The sequence below is a fragment of the Anthonomus grandis genome, chromosome 1 (genome assembly GCF_022605725.1).
Source record: "Anthonomus grandis grandis chromosome 1, icAntGran1.3, whole genome shotgun sequence".
Taxonomy (NCBI): domain Eukaryota; kingdom Metazoa; phylum Arthropoda; class Insecta; order Coleoptera; family Curculionidae; genus Anthonomus; species Anthonomus grandis.
Genome location: NC_065546.1, coordinates 52,274,879 through 52,299,260, shown reverse-complemented (window position 1 = coordinate 52,299,260; position 24,382 = coordinate 52,274,879). Strand labels below are relative to the sequence as shown.

General features: G+C 31.6%; 1 protein-coding gene across 4 annotated transcripts in view; it reads right to left on the bottom strand.

Annotated features, from left to right (window-relative positions):
* The window catches only part of LOC126745653 (unconventional myosin-IXa-like), a 101,022-nt gene that overhangs the window by 25,589 nt on the left and 51,051 nt on the right, over positions 1–24,382 (bottom strand). For all 4 annotated transcript variants that reach the window (XM_050453604.1, XM_050453595.1, XM_050453614.1 and 1 more), the window contains 9 exons: positions 22,936–23,157; positions 22,753–22,883; positions 16,058–16,198; positions 15,824–16,004; positions 15,314–15,531; positions 10,951–11,170; positions 9,437–9,650; positions 5,208–5,586; positions 2,937–3,251 (listed from right to left, as the gene is read on the bottom strand). In XM_050453604.1, coding sequence (XP_050309561.1) covers positions 2,937–3,251; positions 5,208–5,586; positions 9,437–9,650; positions 10,951–11,170; positions 15,314–15,531; positions 15,824–16,004; positions 16,058–16,198; positions 22,753–22,883; positions 22,936–23,157 — 2,021 coding nt within the window. The remainder of the gene's footprint in view (positions 1–2,936; positions 3,252–5,207; positions 5,587–9,436; positions 9,651–10,950; positions 11,171–15,313; positions 15,532–15,823; positions 16,005–16,057; positions 16,199–22,752; positions 22,884–22,935; positions 23,158–24,382) is intronic.

The following is a 24,382-nucleotide window of genomic DNA, read 5'->3' as shown; positions in this document are numbered from 1 at the left end:
AAAAATGGCTTCAATTGGCTAAGCTAAAATTAGGCGTTTTGGTAAGATCAAACCTTACCTAAGTAATGCCAACAAATATTGTCTGCGACCACTTGCGACCCCGCGAAATAATCGCGTATTACGCTTAGGTTGCATAGGATAGCTGAATTCAACGATTGCGTAGACTAAGAAACCTTTCTAATCACAGAAATACAAAGAATTGTTACAAAAAAATGGTTTCAAAATACGGGGTGGTGTATATTTTGAATGTATTTTTAGTTATACACGGTGTCTCAATATGAAGGTACCGATATCAACTTCCAAATTTTCAATGCGACATCATGTAGTTTTATGCATTTTTGAGCTCTATGCAAAATTTTTAACAAAAAATCTTCTTTATTTGATATTGATGTTTGAAAATTGACAATTTCCGGATTTTCAAGCGACATAGGTATCTCGAAAATGGGTTAAATTAGCGCGAAACGTCTTTGAGGCTCCCATCTTCATTTTCAACTTTCAATCATTTGACAACAATTTCCGGTTTAAATTGCACATACGGTTTTAAAGGAGGTGTTGGTTAAACTTGAAGTACCTAACAATATGGATGTCAAATTAAAAAAGAAAGGCAGGAGCATGCATGAGAAGCCGTTTTGCTATATTTTGAACCGTTTTCAAGATATAAGATATCGTGAGTGGGCCGTGATCTAATGTCGTTAATAAAAAACTTTTACATTATTCTACAAGTATTAGCGTCTGGAGAAAATATTATTCAAGAAAGATTTGATAAGTTTGCCAAGGAAACAGCTAAATTATATGTAGAGTTGTATGGATGGTACTACATGCCGGCATCTATACACAAACTTCTCATGCATGAAGCCGACATAATAAGAAATTTTATATTCCCTATAGGTAACCTTTCAGAAGAAGCAGCAGAGGCGAAGAATAAACATTTTCACCATTACAGAGAGTTCCACGCAAGAAAAAGTAGTAGGATATTTACAAACGAAGATATTTTACATAATCTAATTCTCTCATCAGATCCATTCATATCTACCATAAGATTAAAATCTGATAACAAAAAACTAACTATCATGACAGAAGAGGCTCTTTCCTTGATTAATTTGAAAACTAAATTTATTTAGCTAGTTTCTTGTTATTTATTTGTTGTTATTGTTATGTTATGAGAATAATAGGTATGGTATACTTTAGGCAAAAATGTAAATTATCTTTGTCAATTCTCTCTATTCTGATTGAACATCAAAACCAGTGAGTGAGTGCCAGTTATTAAACTCTATTGCTCTTGGAAGAAATAATAAATTATTAACTCTTCATATGTCAAAACTATTTACCGTATGTAATAAATGATTGAAAAAAAAGAAGAAATTTTGCCATTTCTGTTTTTTTTTACTTTGTATAAATAATAAATAATATATAAACAATTTGTCTTCTTGTAGCGTCCGCGTCCTTATCTAGCGTTCTCAGAATTTTAATCGTAGGTTTCGGTTCTTGCCAGCATTCAGTTTTTGAATTTTTCATAAGAGGTCCTCATGAAATTGAGTCTTATAAGAAATATTTGATTTTAAATAAGCATACCGAGTTGCAAATCACTGAATAGAAAATAAAACGGTCAATGTTACAATGTTAGAATCGTTTACGGCTATAAGAAAAAACAAAGTTGATGATGGTTGACAGGAACCGAAACGTCGAATTGGAATTCTGACAGTACTACCTTATAAAGGTAAAAAAACTGCTACACAAAACCATTTCTCGTTTTTTATAAACTTTTGACATACAGTCAGAAAAAAGAAAAAACTAAAATGTTAAATATCCTTTCTTTTGCGGATGTATCCAGAAGGTCTAAGAATATTTTTAGTTTCTTATTTAAGTAAGCTTTAAAATAAACAAATTTGCCAAATTTAAACTACACGTTTGCTATACCTTACGATTTTTAAATCGTTACGGTAAACCTAGAATCTTAATCACCCTGTACTCTGTATTACGTCAATGTTTTAATCAAAATTAAAAAAAAACATCTTATACCGTTATCAAACAAAAATAACTAATTCAAAATAATAAGACCAAAAAGTTATTGCGAATGTCGACGAATGTCCGGGTTTTCCTAAACTTCGATCTACTGTGTGCCGGGACCGGCATAGTAAATAATAAGTAAGTTTAAAATCAAATTGTTGCCAACCTTTTATTAAATTCGCCCTCCGTAATTTTAATTAACTTACATTTTTTAAAACTCAATTTCTCAAAATTGGCTTTTGCTGAGTTCGCTCTTACTATCCTACATATTTCAAGTTCCGATTTTGTCCGAAATAAAAACCTAGCAGTAAATCCAACGAAACCGTATCAGAAAGTTCTACAGATAAGTTAAAAAACTGACTCAAACACTTTACGCGACCTAATACCGCAGATTGAAAAAAACAAGCTCTTATTTGATAGATACACTGGAATATATGGGTCTTTTCTAATGTAATTATCCACATCAAATGGATAGAATATTAATAGGATTTATTTAATCTATTAAATATTTAATATTATCTGCCTACAATAAACGTCAACAGTTATTTTCTCTTTTACCTTTAACGTTTGATTTTGTTTCATTAATTTTTTTGTAATTTTTTAATTTATTTGATAAAGAACCATTAGCATTCTTTAATTTTATAGAATTAGCGTAATAAAGTACTTCTGTCTTCAATCTCGCATTTTACCTTAAAAATTTAAACTTGCACGATAGCAAACAAGCTCTGTAGTTGTACCATGATTTTAGTTTTATTATTTTTATATCAATGTTAAGTGTAATATATATCGTAAAAGTCAAAACAGTTATCACGCACACCATCACAAAAAAACATTTCGGAAAGAAAATACCTCCGCTTTAGAAAATACCGTTAATTTAGACAGTAAATAAAATACATTTATTAATAAAAAAAAACACGAGGAATACATACCTAAAAGCATTTACACCTAACGTTATAGGAAAATTCTTTGTCTCATTTTCTTTGAGCTCACGCTGACAGACAGTCATCATCGCCTGATTAAAAATACTAATAAGGTCCTTATATCTAATATTGCACGCCTCCATGTGTTTCGATGCCGCGCTGTACATCTGTACTAAATTGTCTTTAAATTCCCTTAACGCCTGCTTAAACACCTTGTCCACTTCGCTCGACTTTCCGCCTTCCGTTTCCATTTTCATGATTTTTTCAGCAATAAATTCTTGCATCAAAGTCAATTCTTCGGCTCCGGTGATTATCTGATCCGTCCTGTAATAAACCAGGGAACAAACAACTATTATAATTCGTTTAAAATGTTTACTTAGTAAAAATTACAGAGAAAGTGAGCCCTGCTATCTTACAAGATACATAGAATTAAATGCCCAGATTGTCCATAGATAAACATCAATTTCGAAAACGTAAAAACAGTGATTTAACATCAACAAAATCGGATTTCGCTAATCATCCGCTTAATTATAATAATAACAAGTTTATTTGCCAAAATTGGACAATTACGTAATGAATAATATTTCTTTCGTGACAATAGATTATTGCATACCTGCGACACGACGAAAAAATTGGATCTTTGAGAAACTCCTATAATAATTTGATTACTTGTGATGTAAATCGTTTATATGTAAATTTTGCTACTCATCATAAGAGTTTGTTGACCAAAGGAGGAGAAAGTATACTCAAAGTCAAAGTCTTACAAATCAAGCGTCTATTAAAAGGTTACGCGTTTCGCCGCATTAGGGCATCATCAGCAAAAGATGAATGTAAAATTTTATTTATGTTATGAAAAAATTAACATTTTTATTTATGTTAGTAAGAGTCAGTGTGTAGTTTTTGTATTTAGATGAGGTATGTCTTTTCTGTTAATTAGCGTTTTGTTCTTTATTATTTAATTTTGATAATTTTATTTAGATCTGATGATGCCCTAATGCGGCTAAACGAACTTTTAATAGACGCTTGATTTGTGAGACTGACTTTACGTATACTTTCTCCTCGTTTGGTCATATATCTAAGTCTCTTTGAGAATAATGGATGATTATTTTGAATCAGGTGGTTGTTGTCTTATTGTCCAGTAAGTGTTTTTATTTTTGATTTCTCATGTTTACATAAGATTTGAAGCTTTTATTTTTAATTATTTGCAGGTCTGATGATGGTCTTAAGGCAAAACATCGAGTCGCCATTTGACTAAAGTTTTATTAAATTTACTGTGATACTGTGGATTTTTTTTTGTTTAATGTTATAACTTAAACAATCAGTATCTTCGTGAACTATGTATGATGACGAATTTGGATTCGTCGATCTTCTGATGTGCATACAACTTGAACAGGATAAACATTTTTCATAAACATGGATTTTGTATTTTTGATTTTTAATTCGTTTACTCACATTAAAACATACTGCTTTATGAACAATATTTAAATATTTTGCTAAGGCATATGATAAAATATAATATAACTAAGAATTCAGAGATTTAAAGATAAGATAACTAATATTCCACAATTTTTTTCAATATCTTGATATATTTTAATATTGGTTGAAAAAAAACTTCGATAATCAATGAACAATTACTATTTTTATATAAATTTAGTAACATCGCAAATCTTTTTGGTTAATAGGTACTTTATTGTTCAAAATTACCACCGCTCTTAAAGTAGATATGATTTTTGCTCTTTAATGTCGATGAGTCATTAACACTCTGTCGTTAACATTTCTTGGTAAATATCTCCTAGTAAGGGAAAACCAATACAATTATTTAATTCAAACCTGGTAAAATTTTTAAAAACAAAATTAATAAAAACTTGATAATGCAAAAAACAAAACAAAACATAAACAAATATTGAAAATTAAACTACGAATAATTTTTGGCATAATTAGCTCAATCAGAGTTAGATACAAAATAAAGAGACAAATAATTAAACGGAAGACTATACTGAAGCATACCCTTCAAAATTATCGAAATAATGGAGATGCAGTGAAGTAGCCTTAAAATGTATAGTAATTATTTATGTATAGTAAAATGTATAGCACTGTCTATAATTTAGTATTAAAATAAAAATTAAAAAGCAAATATGACATTTTTTTAAAATCCAATCCTTCATTTTTCAACTCTCCTTTTATATTTTCGTTCGTTCGGATTTTCTTAAAATGCATTGTGCACAAAACAAAATGAATGCCGACTATAATTTACTTAATATGGTAAACTAAGTATATTACCTGTCTGTAAATTCCGACGTTCCTGTTAAACTAAATTTCGCTTCCTCCGACTTATTTACATCAATTGGAGCTCCCGAGTATTTCCTTTGCTTACGTGCTGTTTGTTTATGTTTTACTTTACCGATTTCAGGTCCAGAACGCCGAATGGGACATGGATTCTCGAACACGTTGTTCTGAATACATTTAGGATGAAAAAGTTTCTTGCAAAGAGTGCACTTATACCCTTGCGTGTAAAACATATCTATTTTTTGGTCGCAGAAGGAGCAACAGTCGTCTTTGGCGAGTCGGTTTATTTTTCGAAAAGTGTGACCCGCTAGATCGTGGGTATTATTGTCGCTCCACTTGTCACTTCCTTTCGAGGCAGGGCTGGCATCTATACCTACAAGAAAATAGATGCTCCTTAAATATGGATGGAGAGTTATTAAAATAAGAAAAGAAAGTGAAAGTTATGCGAAAAAGTAAAATTTAAAAGCAAACATTCATTAAAAATATAGGTACGATCTCAACTGACCTTTTCCTAACTCCCGAATCCTTCAGACTCTAAATATTTTATACTTTATATACAGAAAACCTTGGAAAAATTACTTTATAAATTTGGTTTAAAGGTTCTGAATATACACGGTGCGAAAAACACTTCTTTATCTGTAGGATCAGTTTTTTAAAACTTCCTACAATTAATAAATGTGATTGATTAAAACAATAATCTATATAATAATCTACAAAATATAATTGGAGGTATGAATTTATATCTCCTACAGAAAAACCTGAGCACATGTGGGCTAAAATGTTCGGCAGTGTATAGGAATGCTAAGAGTTTTTTGTGACAAAACGTGAATTTTCATAACATTATGAAGTGTTCCTGGTTTGAACCGGGTCGATTTTTTTATTGAGGGAAAACAAAATTTCAAAGCAGAAACGCCACAATATATTTGTTGCCTTTGTCTTACAATAAAAGTTAGTTTTTTTTGTTATTTGTTAACCTATTTTATTTCTGCTGTTTAGCACGTTCTTGTAGATTAGACATTTCTTTTTATTGAAAAAAGATCTAGTAGGTTGTAATTAATGAGAACATAACCAAATATCGGTGCGCTGTTCGAAATCATAATAAAACACATTAATCATAACTAACTCAGTTAAATATGGTTTTGGTAAGGCAGCTTGTTTTTTTTCTGTCTCGAAATCAGAGTAAAATAATGCTTAATCAGGTTTTGAATTAACCCAGTTTTTAAAAATACATTCTAAAAACTAAAATACAGTATCGGACAAAATTAGAGAGACTTCTCTATTTGCCAACTCCAATTTTTTGTACTTGAAATAATATTAATATTTGTTAAGCAGTGTATACCGGAGTTGACAACAATTCTATTATTAACAATTCATTTTTGTAGCTCATGTTTACATTTATTTAAAGAATGTTTTTAACATTGATATAAAATTACTGCGACAGAATTAAAGAGACTCATTTTGTATTTAGTTTCGCTGAAGTCGCGATTAGTTTAATTTCTGTTTATTAGTTTGAGAATATCATTAGCAATGCCTCGTGGTAAACATTATTCCATAGACCTAAAAGAAAAAATTATAGAAGCCTATAACTCAGGTCGCTCACAAAAATTAATAAAAGAGCAATTCAACGTCAGTAAACAAATGGTTTCCAGAACAATAAAAAATTATCAGCTCCGTGGAAGAGTGACAAACCTTAAAAGAGGTGGCCGCAAGAGAAAAACCTCAGTACTGCTGGACAGGAGAATTAAACGACTAAGTCAGAATAATCCGCGTCTATCTTCAACACAGATTTTGGCTGAATTGGAGGCGCCTGGGGTTTCATCCAGGACTGCAGCGGCGATTAGCGGAGGCGGGGCTTCCTGGAAGGAGACCAGCAAAAAACCCCATCTATCAAAAAAAAATGTAGCTGCTAGAATGTTATTTGCAACACGTCACCGTTACTGGACAGCTAAGGACTGGAATAAGGTTTTGTTTAGTGACGAGTCTAAATATAATATTTTTGGAAGTGATGGAGCGCAGTTCGTACATCGCCCAGCAAACAAAAGGCTTGATCCAAAATATGTTTCTGGTACTGTGAAGCACGGAGGTGGCAATTTAATGGTTTGGGGTTGTTTTTCGGGTTATGGAATGGGTCCTGTCCACAAAATTGAGGGCACTATGGATAGATTTATGTATCGGACTATACTAGAAGATGTAATGTTGCCTTACGCCGAATGGGAAATGCCGCTAAGATTCACGTTCCAACACGATAACGACCCCAAACATACGGCCAAACTTGTGAAGGAATGGTTTTTGGCTAACAAAATTCAAGTTTTAAAATGGCCACCGCAATCGCCGGACTTGAACCCAATTAAAAATCTTTGGGAGATTATAGAGAAAAAGATTCGCACTAAAAACATCGGGAATCGTGCTCAATTATTTGAAGAAATCGAGAATGCCTGGAAATCAATGGATCCGGCTGTAATTTCGAATCTCATTGGATCGATGCCGAATAGATGTGAAAAAGTTATCCAGAATAAAGGGTACTGGACAAAGTATTAGGTTAGTTTCATTAGTATAGGGTACAAATGTACTTTAAGGATAAGTCTCTCTAATTTTGTCGCACAGAATTTTTTGCATTTTTTTATTTTTCCTAATAAATCTTGAGAAATGTTTTTTTTTTTTTAAATTTATTTTAGTGCCTTTTTAAACTACTTCAAAACATAACATCCTTCAGCACAAAAAGAGGAATTTAATCATTTTTATCTTACATAAAAGACGTAAGTAGTCGAGTCTCTCTAATTTTGTCCGATACTGTATATCAGAAAGATCAAATAGGGGCTGGTTCAATAGGATGAGGGTAAACTATGTTTAGTTTATTATAGGGCTAAAAACTGCTCGTTGCTTTATACTGCGTTTATTTACTAACAAACTTTATACTGCGTTTGACTTTTAACTCCAAAATGATGGACAGCGAATGTCCTCTAAATTTTCTCTTACCATTTTTATTTTTCTCTTTATCTGTCGAATAAAATTAAATACTAAAAAATATTAGAAGCAAGTGTTAAACACCTTTTAAATTTTTTGCAAAAATAATCGGGGTCATTCGGAACAGATTTTTCCTTCAATCGGTGTTTTTATAAATTTACCCAGCTTTTTTGAGATGCTGTCCTAAAATAGTCGAATCAATGCTACATTAGAAAAATGTAAAGTCCAGTGCAACGATATATTAGAATGGTCACCCGTCAAAACACCAGCATTTTACTTGTCAAACAATGTAAATAGAAGGTGGATGACATTGTTTGGCAGGTGGAATGCTGGTGTTTTGACGGGTGACCATTCTAATATATCGTTGCACTGGACTTTAACTAGAGTTTTTACTAGACATTACGTCGTGTTTTGTTCATAATCATTTTTTTTTAAGTATTGTACAGAGTGTCCCAAATCCCAGCCTCACCACTGGGATCTCGTAAAGTAAAAGAGATAAGATCGGTTAAATTGAGGCAAAGTTGCGCAATTTGGTGCACATTAAAACGCTCTTTTGAAATTTCGAAAATTCCGAATACTTCCGAAGATATTTGGAAAAAACCGAATATTCGCGATTTTATCGGCGTTAATATAATCATTTTTCCGACAATTAAAAAATACGCGAGCGGAACCGGCTTCGTTTAAAAATCCATGAATAGATATATTGATAACTAGATTTGTAATGTTTAAAAGAAGACTTTTATTTATTCACCTGAAACCAGATAAAGCAACCACTTGACCTACAGTTGAAATCAGGGGATAGTTTTCACCACCAATAATTATTTTGCGGTTTCTTTTATCATCAAAGGTTTCGCTGTTGGGGCCTTTGAGTGGCACATTTCACAAATAAATCGCAAAATAAAATATTAGTGTAGAGAAGTATACTTCCTTATGTGTTCGATATGTAATTTTCGACATAAGTTGATAAATAATGTATAATATATTATTGACTATTATATAGCCCGCGTCTTGATACTTGTTTGAATTTAATGAGTAGAAGAAAAAATTAACTCAAAACAACAGATTTTAAATCTGAAAACAATATATTCTATTATAATTTTTGTTGTCAAAACAGTTCATGCAATATACTTCTCACGGTTTTCTTAAGACAATTTATTGGAAAATAAAATAAATTAAAAAAACATTAACGTAAATCCATTAACATAACCATAACATTGTAACGACTAATCCATTACAATCATAATCAAATCTTGACTTACCTATATGTTCATTAATAAGTACTTTGGTTGCAGGATCACTATTTCGTCTACCTAATTGGGTGAGATTCGATCTTTGCCTTTTCGGAGTTAACGATAATTTGTTCGAACCCTCTTGAGCGGTAAAATTACCCGACAATCTGCTAAACTCGAGATGAGCTTTTCTTTCATCTATAGTTCCTAATAATCCCTTATCTATACTTCCTGAGTCAACCACCTAAACAGAATAAGAAAATTATGTGTGTTTTCTTAAACTGTAACGACTTAAAAATGGTATATTTTGAGTTGCCGAAGTGCATTTTATAGTGGTTTATGTAAAAATCATTTGATAATATGATAATTAACATTAAAAAACATATTCGGAAAAAAGCATCTAAAACATCTAAAAAGCGATACTCTTCCTGATTCTATTTGATAAAATGAAATGCCAAAAATACATATTTACCTATTTTCTCTATAACACGATCAAATTTATTTTTCCATGATTAAAAATATAAATTTTTGACTTATTCATACTACAGAATAAATAAAAAATAATTTTCGAAATATGTAAAAATATGTCAACTGTCCTAATTTAGAAACATAAAGCAAGTTGCTGTTAAACCGAAAATTTTGAAATTAAAATTTAAAAATTATTCTGATTTAAAGCCTCGAAAATCGAGTGTATTATGATATTGCCTCAAATCTTGCGTACTAAATAAAACCAGGGAAAACTATTTAAAGTCAAATAAAAAAAAAATATAAAATAATAAACCTGCTATTGTTTAAATGTGCTGTGAAAAAACATGTAGGAAATAATTCTGTAACCAAAAAAAGTTATGTGGCCTACACCGCTGAGATTAATATTTCTCGTGATATTGAGCTTTAACTGTTTTAAAAATTGAAATTTATAGAATTTATCGTCGCAAAAATATTGATTTTTCGATCATCGTGAATTCTATGAAACAATTGGTTTAGTAACGCGTACTATCTCTCTGTTCTGTGTTACAATAAAACTATAATGGGCACTTTTGTACAGCATTAAATTCCATTAAATGCCTGAGCTACCTATACACATTTTAAAAAAAGTCAAAGTTTAAAGAAAATATTAAGGGCTTAATTTTTTTTTAGATATTTCTAACAAAATTTCAAAAGAAAAAAATACCCTGATGCAAAACCCTATAAATGTAGAAGAACAACAGAGCAACTTGGAAAAAATGCAAATTAGTTCACTTTTTATAAACCAATTTGATGTTTTGCTAAAAACATCTTCCTCACGACTGGAATATTCTGTATTCTTATTTTGCGCAAATTATTTGGAAGTGGTGAGCTTCTTTTTTTAAATTTAAAAGTGTTTTTAGTACTGTCTCCTTTGGTTTACTCTGAGCTCATCCTGGCTGAGCGTTTTTTGGCTTTTTGAATTCTGTAACCAGTTTTCAAATAGTAAATAGCATTATGAAATATTCCTAAATGAGTTGGCGTATATACGTACTTTTGACGCAAATCCCTAACCTAAATTGAAAATTATTATTACTTACCTCCTCGACTTCTCCTAAACTTTTAACGTGTATTCTCTTAGCATCTCGTTTTCGGGTATTACGTATAGGAGCTTCGGGTCTAGCGGGCGGACCCAAAATCTCTTCGAGTTTATTAGGAGTATTATCGAAAGGATAAATCGGATCCGGTCGATCGTCATATGCTTTACTGGGTCGTCTCACTGGGAAACTTCTGAGACCCCTAAGGTTGTCATTTACAAATCTATAAGAAAACAAAATAAAACAATTCAAAATTTGCTATATTATATAAAGAAATATAAATTTTTATTTTGCTTTTTCATAACTCTTTGTTTTGATTTCATGACTTTTGCAATAAAGCGTTTTAAATCCTTTAAAATCATTTTTATATTTGTTTCTTTTTATTCTAAAACGTATTTGTCTGAGCCAGCCAACAGATCTGGCGAGTTTTTTGAAAATGGCATTCACAATTTGCCTCACATGTTATCATTAGATTTACCAGTAACTTATTAATCGTGTTTGATCATGCTTTAGAAATATTATGCTTTATTAGCCATACAGAATTTGCAAACATTCACAATCTCGTATAGTTTGCTGGAAAAATGAGCCTAAAAAATTTTGGTATAATGTAGTCAGTTAAGTTTAAAAAATTTTTCTTGAGGTAAGTTTTGCTGGTAAAACGAACTTTTTACTTTGTAATTATATTTTAATTTTTCAGTTTTGTTAGAATATTGGTATTTTTTCTGTAAGATTAAGTCAACAATCTCCTCTCTCCTAAAAGTCATAAAAAAATATATTGGGGATTATATTTTTAAATAATAACGAGTATTTCATGTGCATCAAGCGTAGGCTTCCTGTCATGAATGATTTTATTAATTAAGGCTACCATGATAAACTGAAATTTTCATTATATTTTCTTTTAAGGTTAGCATAATTTCACGTATCTACCTACCACCACTTATGTCCTAGGTATAGTAAGGGATCAATGTCAAGAAAAAAATAGAATTTTGATACTTGTATGATTTGAGCAGTTATAGGGCAATATAATGAGTTAATAATATTAACTTCCGACTTATTTTGAAAGTTTGTTTTTATGAATTTTTACTGGTGAATGACTTGAATGAAATTTTAGGCCGAAACCGATAGCTTCTTGACCGATACCGATTTATATCGCTTTTTCGTTTTACCATTACTTACTATTATAATCATATAATACAGTAAAATCCTAATCACGCATCAAATACTCGGTATACAGTATTGGCCATAAAAGTTGGAACTTTTAAAAATTTAAAATTTTTCCAATGTTTTAAATTTATATTTTATTTTTGTACATCCAATTAATAAACATATTTTAAGTAAACAAAAAAGCATACTAGAATTTCAACCTTATCTTGTTTCAGACAATAAGAAATACTTTAAATTTTTGTGCTGGACAAAATGCTTGTAACTTTTTATAAAAGATGTATTTTACAGGCAGTCTTTGACACACCTGTGTGCAAGCGGGTTTGTTTTATTTATTTTATTTTGTGTTACCATGGGAAAAGGCAAGGCCTATTCCAGCGACATTCGCCAAAGAATTTTAGATTTTTACAATCAGGGTGTTAGGTAGCGTAATATTGCTCAAAGACTAAACGTTCCTAAGAACACCGTGTCACGGATAATTAAGAAATATCGTATATTTGGAAATGTGGTACCCGGTAAAAGCACTGGAAGATCTAAAGCCACGACTGCCCGTGTAGATAGGCGAATTTTAAATATTTCCCAGAATGACCCATTTTTGTCATCTTCCAAAATTTTACAAAAATTAAATGAAGGTGAGCCTTCCAATATCCCTGCAGGAACGGTAAGAAGGCGATTGTGTTCTGATGGACTTAACAGCTACAGACCTGCAAAAAAACCTTTGCTGCGGAAGAAAAATGTCAAGTTACGCCTACAATTTGCAATGGATCATCTTAACTGGACTGTACAAGATTGGAAAAAAGTGCTATTCAGTGACGAATCTAAGTTCAATCTGTTTTCCAGTGATGGAATACTTCATGTAAGACGACCGAAAGGTGAAAGACTAAAGAAAAAGTTTATCCGACCTACGGTTAAACATGGAGGTGGTAATGTGATAGTATGGGGATGCTTTTCTTGGTATGGTACTGGGCCAATACATAAAATTGTGGGGAAAATGGATCGATTTATGTATCGGGATATTTTGCGAAATATAATGGAGCCTTACACATTTGAGTCTATGCCAGTAAATTTTGTATTCCAGCATGATAACGATCCAAAACATTCGTCAAAATTGGTAAAAGAATGGTTGGACCAAGAAAAGATCACAGTTTTAAAGTGGCCGGCCCTTAGAGTCCAGACTTAAACCCGATTGAAAATTTATGGGCACATCTGGATCGCAAAATTCGGGCATCTGGAACAGTCAAAAATGCTGATGAACTATTTCATAAGCTTGTTGAAGCCTGGACTCACATTGACAGACAAATAATTGAAAATTTGATTGAATCAATGCCCAGAAGAATGCAGGCAGTAATTAATGCTAAGGGTTACCATACCAAATATTAATTATAATATTATGGTTTCAATAAGTTATGTTTTATGTCGTTTTTGAATAAAAATCATTTAGTTCCAAGTATTTTGTTGTGTTCCAGCTTTTTTTAAATTTTTATTCCGAACTGCCACTGGTGCTGAATTTTTGTCAACATTTAAATTAATTAACACTAGTTTTTCGTGTACAGCAACTTTATAAAAGAAAATAAAATGCTAATTAAAAGGCACACAAAATATAATAAATTTTCAAAAGTTCCAACTATTATGGCCAATACTGTATACCGGAATATCTAAGTAATAGATTAAACATTATAAAAGTTGAACAATGATATTGCCGATTAGTAAATATTACAAAACTCCTTGGGAAAGCACCAATAGAGAATATACTAACACACCCCGAAAAAAAGTACCAAGATGCAAGTAGCTAAAGCAATTATGATTATATTTGTTTACAACAATTATTTTTTATTTTAAATGTGGAATTAAAAAAACTATATTTTGCTAAACCTCCCTGTATTCTGATTGTAAAGCATATTTTAAATGCCAATAAAATTTATTTGCGTTAAAATATGCTTGCTCAATGTCCCTTTCTTAATGAAACACCATGTTTAATAAACACATCCTATATTCATAGAAGTTACCTTAGACCATTAACATAGACAATTTACTTGGTCTGGTCTTCAGCTTTATTCGAAAAATTGCTTCAGTCTTGATAAAAGGTTAATCGAATAAAGATATCGGATCATCACTATTTACTACCATTTAGCAATTTACATGTGCTATATAAAACTTCAAGAAGTTGCATTTATAAAAGAGAGACCAGTTGAGGACTGAAAAAAAAAACAGAACAGACAAAACTCATTTAACAACAAATTTCTCTGTTCTTTTCGATTCTCCTTAAAACTAAACATAGAAGGTGGAAAAACTCCATGTTAATTCTGTTTAGAATTATTTTTATCAATAACTCGAATATTAAATTAATATCGATTCTAAATACTCCTTTGTGATACACCTTAAGAAAGAAATGATAAGAATTAGTATACCTCTGATATTAAGAATATAACAAATCAGAAAGTCTTCAATCAGTCAGGTGAAGATTTATATTCATGAAAATTTTAATAGTTTTAGGCCATTATTAGGGTAACTTTATTACTCAAAAAATAATAGGTTATAGTGCAGATTACCAACTAATTTCCAAATTGTTTCTCTTTTCTACCTTATATTGAATTCTTTATATCTTGTCTTTTTAATATTATTATTATTGTTGGTAGTAGCAAATGGCTTTGAGAGCAGATGGCAGTTATATTTATATATGTATATGTAGTGTAGTTTTTGACTAATTAAATTATTCATTTAAAGAACTTTAAGAAAGAGCTGGAATCCAAACATGGTCAAGATCAACAAACTTCTTTAATAATATATTTATATATAGGATACACAAGTATTAAGTTACTTAGGTGCTTATTTTGTACTTTTATATAAATTTATATAATAAAATTTTTGGATTATAAATAAATGAAAAAATACCTTCTCTAAAATAATACAGATTCTTTCGTATCTTTCGTGTCATACCCTCATTTAGCTTTATAATTTTCAAACGTCAAAGTGTCCTAAATAGCAACATTTTTCAGTTTTTTAAGGATACTACGCATTAATACTATCCTTATACAACACTTAATGTTTATCAAATCAAATAATCAAATATAATCATACTTTTACGCTGATGAAAATATTCAAATAAATTAATATAAAGATCTATAGGAAACAATACAGTGCGATTTTTAAGTCCAACTAATTTTCCATTAAATCAATTCAACGTTATATTAAGTGCTACACTTACCGACTTTCTTTTTTCATAGCAGGCGCTCCCCAATTGACAGCTTGAGAACGGGTAAGCTGCGGTTTAGGAGTCATATCATCGCCATCTTCAGATGAGCCAAATCTACTGAACTTGTGAGAAACCAGAGGAGGTGCAGAACGCGTTATACCCGGTTCCGAAAAGGTTTCGCTCGTCGTACTACTGTTGGACCACTGTTTTCCCAATGTTAAAGAATCAGCCTAAAAACAATAAAATATTAAAAAGTAGTATCTAATTACGGGTATTATGCTACTATACTTCACATAAATAAAAAGAAAGTAAAATAAGAGAAAACAAACATTTTTTTATTGAACACTCGACATGAGATATTCTGGTGAAATTTGGCCGATATTCCAATAAAGATTTTACTAGAAGTCTTCGTTTGCAATTTGAAGTGACCACTGGTTTTCACTATTTTTTTTTTAATTAATTGTAGTGGGGTATAATAAAATATTCTACCTAATAAATGATAAATACAAGTATTCATAATACCTTTGTGTTCTCTCTCACTGTGCTACTAGAATGTGAATCTATGCTCTGATGCGACTCAAAACTTTTCTGTGAATCCAGAGACTCGCCACTGCCTTTTCTGCGTGGAGAATATTCTAGATCCGAATAGTCTATGGTTTGATGGGATTTACTGATTTTTTTCCTTTGGTCAAATTGTTCGAACCTATAATGTTTACGGTGTTACCTCCTACTGTAATTCTTTAAAAAAAATCGTACCTGTTGATGGTTGGAGAACTACCAATATCAGAATGGTAATAGTAATTGGTAGGAGAAACCATCGGTAAGGAAACGGTAGATCGTAGCAATGGTTTATTTGGATTTGCGTTTTCAAGATCGTCCTCGTGAACTCCACTACTCCTAAAAATTATTTATTTAAACAAAAAAACATGAATAGAAAGCAAGAGGTCTAATTGGGGAAGTTATAAGTACAAATTACAAGATTTTCATTTGAGATATAACACATAAGTTTCGTGGTTTACATATCAGTAGTAGTTTATTTATTCCCACTTTAAAATTCTCGTAAGACTTTTTAAATTGATAAAACTATTTAAAAGGATTTGAAAACCTGATTCCATTGTATATTTGGTATATTGTTAATCACAGTAATAAAATAAATTCCGCTATACCGCGGATCAAATAAATCTTGATATGTTGCTATTGTGTGTGGATACAATTTTGTCATATATAGTTCATATTGTCAATTCTTGTATTTTGGAAAATTGTTTTCCTGATGTTTGGAAGGTGTCAAAGATTTATCCACTTTTAAAAAAACAAAACATTAATGATTACAATGATCTTAGGCCCATAAGTATATTGCCAGTTTTATCCGAGGTTATGGAGAAGATAATGAATGCTCAGATAAGGGAGTATCTTGATTCCCACAAAATCTTACCATAATATCAATCAGGGTTTAGATCGGGGTTTGGCTGTACAACAGCACTTTTGAAAATTACAGATGATATAATTGATGCCACTGATCGTGGAAAATCTACTGCACTAGTGCTGTTAGACTATAGCAGGGCATTTGATCGAATTAATTACAAACTGCTTTATGCGATTTTGAGCTATGTGGGGTTTGACTATAATGCACTTTCTCTCATTAAAAATTATTTAACAAACCGGAAACCGTTTGTTGAAACCAGCAAAGGTGTATCATCCGAAGGTACACTGGTGTGTGGGGTACCACAAGGCGCTATCCTTGGGCCAATTTTGTTTTGCATTTATACTTGTAACCTTACTAGTTGCCTAAAACATTTCAAAGCTCATTTGTATGCAGATGATACACAACTATTTTTCATTTTTTCTGTGTGCTACCAGCAAAATTAATAACGATCTGGAACGATTGATTATTATTTCTATTAAACACAACAATAAAACTTTTTTGGTAAGGATCGGAGAGCACTTAAAGAAGATCTAATTTTAATGGCTTCTGCGGAACAACTTTCGCATTCTGATTGTTTTCGTAATTTGGGGCTTTATATTGACACCAACCTTCGATACAAACAGCATGTAAGTAAATGTATTCAATTAGGCTATGCAAATTTAAAAAGGTTGTTTCCATCTAGGCATTTACTTTTAATATCACAAAAAATAAACTTATGTGATGCAGTAGTGCTGAGTCATTTTAATTTTGCTGACGTAGTGTATGGGCCATGCTTGGATCAAACAGATAAAGACAGAATACAACGGGTTCAAAAATCTTGTTTACGATTTATATACGGTATTCGTCGCCGCGAACCGGTAAGCTACAAACTGCGTGAAACCAAATGGCTCTCTATGGAATGTCGAAGGAAGTTACATGCTGCTGGAAGTTTATTTCCTTCGGTAATTCATTCTAATTGTCCCTCGTATTTGACAAACAAAATTCGATTCCGAGCGGATGTTCATTCCTTAAATTTAAGGCATAGAGGATTAATCTCTCCGCCGCTACACACAACGTCTTTTTACGAACGATCTTTTTCATTTAATATACAGTGCATTTTTTTTATTTCGGGTCATAGGGTTTTACGTGTAATATTTTCAACCCCATGTCAGAACCTGTTCTATTTAATCGATAGGATTGAAACTTGGAACAAGTGAAGTTTAAGTTAACAGACTTTAAAAAATCCCATTATTTTGCAAAAAAATTTGCGAGAAACCTATTTAAAATACGTTTTTCTGATTAAAAAGTTTGCTTTTTCTGCACCTCGTAACCTTCATTACCTTTACACTTCAAAGCAGGTAGACAAATATCTGACAGTGACACAAAATAATTTCCTCAAAATCTCAAAAATATATTTTCAAAAATCAACAATAAACAAATAAAACCTTTCAAATAAATTGTTCAAAGGGACCTCCAAATTGAGCCAAGCAAAAGCCCAGACAGTTGTAGAAATGTCTTTTAACATTTAGGAGCTGCCGGGGAGTAATGGTACGCGAAGCCTCGATAATTCTACTACGAAGTTCTTCGATATTGTTGGGTCTGCCTCTAACAATATCAAACACTTTCGATGATAGATAGCCCCAATAAAAGTTATCTAAAGGCGAAAGATCGGGGCTTCGCGCCGGTTATTTAGATGGCCCAAAACGTCCAATCTAGCGTCCTGGCAACGTGGCATTCAAAAACTCGGTAACAGTCGCTGCACTATGAGCGGGGGCTCCATCATGTTGAAAAATTATCCTGCCATTTTGAACAGCGTTTTCTAATGCGGGAATGACCTCCACCTGAAGTAATTCTAAATATTTTGCAGTATTCAGGCTACCCTCGTATGAAAAATGGTCCAATTATTCGATCTCCAAGAATTCCTGCCCACACGCTAAGTTTCTGTCTTGTTTGGGTATGCGTTTCCTGGATGACGTGAGGATTTTCTCGCGCCCATATTCGAGTATTTTGTTTGTTGACTGTACCATTTGTACAGAAAGTACTTTCGTCTGAAAATAGTATTTTGTTCGTAATTGTGGGGTCGTTGTTAATTCGTTCCATCCACTGTTCACAAAACTGCATTCTAAGAAAATAATCATTAGGCAAGAGTTCTTGAACATTTCTAACTTTAAAAGATTTGTATTTTTCTTTTCTGATTGCCTTATAGCAGCTACTCCTACTTTTTCCGGTAACTTCAGCAAACTGAGTAAAACTATTTGTTGGATTTTCTTCAACGGCCAAGCATACCTCCATTTTAAATTCTTCGTCTACTACAGTTTCGGTTCTTTTTCGTTTTAAGTGAGAACTGGCGATGCATCCACTCGTAATAAATTTTTCATGAAACCGTTGTACAGTTGATCTAGACGGGACGGGACGGTTAGGATAAGACACGGCAAAATTATCTACCACTTCTTACGTCGACATTCCTCTAATGTAGTTTGAAACCATCTCAATACGTTCCTCCGTAGTGTAAATCGACATTTTAAAGAGTTTTTGAACAATTTCAATGGAGCAATTTAAAAATTATTTTGTGTCACTGTCAGATATTTGTCTACCTGCTTTGAAGTGTAAAGGTAATGAAGGTTACGAGGTGCAGAAAAAGCAAACTTTTTCATCAGAAAAACGTATTTTAAATAGGTTTCTCGCAAATTTTTTTGCAAAATAATGGGATTTTTTAAAGTCTGTTAACTTAAACTTCACTTGTTCCAAGTTTCAATCCTATCGATTAAATAGAACAGGTTCTAACATGGGGTTGAAAATATTACACGTAAAACCCTATGACCCGAGATAAAAAAATGCACTGTATATATCGTATATAAGCAAATTCCTGAAAGATTCAAAAAATTATCATTAGGCGGATTTAAGTTTTTTTATAAGAAATTTTTACAAGAATAGAACGTTTCCCTGTTAAATTTTTATCGCATTCATTTCGCACTGAGCGTTATTGTGTTGCTATAGTAGTTGTTATTACACTAGTAATGTTAATATACATATATGTGTATGGCGTGTGTGTGAATTAGTATAGGATTGTGTTATGAGTAATATAGATAATATGGTATTATTTTGTAAATATGTATATTTATAGATAATTTAGACTTATTATTTTGTTTTTTTTTCTTTTTGAGTTTTGTAATTTACTTTACACAGGGGGTTAAACCTGTATCTTTTTAAAATTGTTTTTTAACCTCCTTTTTGCCAATTTTGTAAATAGATATAGTTTAAGATGTTAAATAGTATCATGTAAATAGTGGCAAATAAAAGACTTATTATTATTATTGTTATATAAGAAAATCAGAGATAATATAAGAAACAGCGGTTTAATATCAATTAGTGTGCAAAATATCGAGAAATTTTTCAAAATATATATTTTGTAAACTGTAATATGAAAATTCAAAATAATTTGGATAAACTGTCGTGGCAAATATAATAAATGCTAAGTACATGCAATACCTCTACGAACTTGGTGACCGCAATCCATTGGAAGCCAGATGATTATACCAAAAACCGTATCCAAATAAAGTTAAGATTTGAAAAACCCAAGGAAAGTCTTAAACGCAATAATTGAAACTAAAAAACTAGCTCTTATAGGCCCACTATATTGCAATGAAAATTGGAATCCGGATTACCGAACGTCCTCAATTTGATTCCATAAGTGAGTTCAAGGCGAACCTAATTTTTCTATATGCTATATGAAATTTTGACAGCAATAATTTCTGTACCAAAGAAAACCCATATGCGATCATAAAATTCTAATACCTAGAAGAATTTTTTGTAACTATATAATAAATAATATAATAATAAATATATCTTTATTTGGTATCAAATGCACATTACATTACATTTGCCCAAAAAGGCGAATATTAGCTAAAGCTACTTTTATCTCTTAACCCTAAAAATAATAATAATTACAAATGTTTTGGCAAACCAGCAGTAATAGAAATATAAAGATTAATCAAAAGAACAAATGAAGAGAAAAAAAACTAATTAAATACGTTTGTAAATCCGCAGAGAAAAAAAAACTAATTGTGCAATTGTTCCTCCAAGAACGAAGTTTTATAATCATTTTTAAAGCGAGATAATGAAATTGAAAAATTAGGTCTAAATCGATTATAAATTGTTACGGCAATGTAAGTATAACTACGTGAGCAAAGAGAGAAATTGTTACAGTGCTATGGTGTGGCAATGTCAGAGTCTTATGTCTTACATCTCTATCATGAATCGCATTTCCTGGAATTAATTTTTCTAACAGATATTTTGGCTTTTGCTTTTTATAGAGCTGATACATAAATGTAAGAAAATGAAAATTAAAAAGAAATGACATTTTTAGCCACTGCAATCGATAGATATATATGGACACATGATCAAATTACTAACAAATCGACAACACGTATTTTGTACACGTTTCTGCTAGATTATTTTATCAAGACAAGGATAATAAACGATAAAACAGTAATTTAAAATGGATAACACCAACGACACTGAAAGTTTTTTTCTCGTCTTAACATTTAAAATATGTTTGTTAGCATAGAGCAAACGCATACGCAAATAGCATCTCTGCAAGACAGCACTAATATGTCCTTGGAATCTTAAAGAAGAATCAATAGTTAGACCTAGAATATTGACGCTCTCAGTAAAAGCCAAGGGGTTATTATCATATTCAAAGTATATATTTTTCCTAACGTTAGCACGACGATTTTTATTGGCAAAAAGTAATACGTTAGTCTTATTGGCATTAATATTTTTATTGTGTTCTTCCGAGTAGCGCAAGATTAAGTTTAGGTCACTATTTATACTTTCAGAAGCCTGTTCTATATCATCTGGATCGAAATAATGAATTAACTGAGTATCGTCAGCGTACTGGTACACCTCAGAGCTCTTTACGACAAAAGGAAGATCGGAAGTATATAGCAAGAGTAAAAGATGTCCTAGAATCGATCCTTGAGGAACTCCCGAAATTATGTGTTTCGAATCGGAGTAATTGTTATTGACACGTACTCGTTGAGTACGATTCCAGAAATAGGACTTAAAAAAAGAAAGAACAACTTCATTGCAACCATAAAACTTTAACTTGGCGACTTACAAGTCATGATCGATTACATCGAAAGCCTTTGAATAATCTAAGGCAACTAAAATTACGGCCAGTTTTTCATCGAGAACCCTTATTATGTTGTTTATGATATTCAACAGGGTGGTAGCTGTACTGAATCCTTCTCTAAAGCCACACTGTTTAGGTGGAAGTATGTTATTCTCAGTAAGATAAAATGACAACTGTGCATAGACAACTCTTTCCAAGACCTTCAATATTATTGGCAATCAATTTATAGGGCGCAAGTCCTGTGACTCACGCCAAGGCTGTGGAAAGTAGCCTGATTCTAAACAAGAATTTATAATATTTGTTATATGGTCAATAATCTGTGGCAAACAAAGGTGTAGCATTTGTAACGAAATGCCATCGCAACCTGAGGCATTTGACCGAATATTTCGAATGATATCATAGATATGGGTTAGAATTATGGATCATAATACAAATGAGCCTTATCATCTACCAAATACATTGAACAGAAGAAGATTCTCAAACTAAGTTCAAAGAATATATGAAAATGTAAACTCTCCAGATAAGAGAATATTTAAGTCAGTACTAAAATTATGACCGGATAGCACAGGAACAAACACTCGTGGCCACCCAGATCTCCAATCTAAATAGTATGGATTTTTTATGTCAAGACAAACTAGAGTCTTCATAGCATCTCAGCTACAGAATGCGAAATCTCATAGTAGTTTATTGTAGCTATTATGAGATTTCAAAGGCCGAAATAAGAAAGTTGTGGTTTGGTCGAAAAAAAGTAAAAGAATTAAATTTATCCTAAAATAAATAGGGAATTAGACCTAATGTCAAATCATCAATTTAAAGTCATTATCATGCCGAAAAAAATGGCTATGAAAAAGCATAAATGCTATTTGGCCTTAAATAACGTATTTTAAGTAAATTGCTACGTTTTTTAGTACTTACTCGTCTGAATCGTTGAAACGTTTTTCGCCTGGCCCAGTCCTTAATTCCTCTTGACTCGATTCCTTACTGACAAACGCTTCATCCGAGCTAAATTTCTTAACACTAATACCCGGAGGACCCATTTTTATTGCCTGTAAAATCAAATTTGAGAAATAACCGTCACCCACACAGCATATTTTTTACTTGTGATTTCCTATGATAATGGCCCATGCCAATCATCTGTCGAACCTTAAAGCCCCTACAATGAGCTTGAAAATGTATAATGCTAGCTTTTAATTTCCTAAGCCACTCCTTGGCCTTGTAGTTCCTCCAAAATTTCTGAATTTTGACAGCCGCCTGGATCTGCCTCACCCTTTTTTGTACTAAATACATCCTGCAGTACGATTGCAACATCACGACAGCCGACTAAATAAAAAGAAAAAAAAATAATCACGCTTCTCTCAAAATTACTAAAATTAAAGTCCTATCCAAATCGGTCCATCACTGTTAAAACTGTCACTATCAAAAGTTACATCACTATATCAAGGAATAAGAGCCTAGAACAACTGTAAAATAAAATGTGTATAGCTTTTAAGGCATGTTGTACATTTACTGTTATTTAATTTTTGTAAAAAAGATTTCCATTAATAAATAAAATTAGTTTAAAGTACATTCCAATGTAGCCGTAACACTAAATAGCCTCTCACGGTTTATCTAAGATTAACTGTAAATACATACAAATTAATTAAGTGAATAAATGCGCACCTTTGGTACTTTTAAAATGTAATAAATGAAAATCACAGGTCTCTTCTATCTTAAATTTTATGAAACTGATGATTCCAGCATTGTAAGAAATCACATATGGGTAAATTTTGTTTTCTCTAATGTGGGAAAATCTAGGGACACATTCGTACATGCTCAAAATATTCATGATGAGATTGTACCTGAAATGACCATATTATTGATCCAAACTCTAAATGGGTCAGACAATGTCATTAGGATTTTCTAATTATCCTTAAGTTTCTTCAATTTTTTGAGTTAAAAACAGTAAAACCCACTTTCTGATAAGCTTTATTCACAAAATTATGATTGTGCTACTACTATAAAAAAAACTATAAACTGCTATGCAAGTGCAGACCCAGATTCTTAATTTCGTGCTTTTTTATTTAGTAGTTTCTAGAGTTTATCGTATTTAACTTTCTGCTGAATTGATTGAATTTCGTCAGTTATACGCTGGACTTGGCTACCGGAAAAGTCCGATAGAACAATAAAACATATTCATCGTAAGAAATATATTAATATCTGCCGTAGGCCATCATAATGGCTATAACACTACAAAAACCGTCAATAATTTAAAACCATTAAAATTAGAATTCTAGCTTATTTCGTTACAGAATACATAAGGATCCACAAGTGTAAAAGTTACGAAACTAAACAAAATTACAAATGGCCTTCTTATTTTAAAAAACTTATTTTACACTAAACAGAATGTACTTCGTCTACTGAGTAATAAGATGCGAATATATAACTAGCAATGTTTTTACATTTATTAGTCAAAAAAATGATAGCAAGAATTGAGTGTATAGAAAGTAAAATAAATCGGATTAGTGCGGTCAATTTAATTCAATTTATCACTATGATCATGAAATAA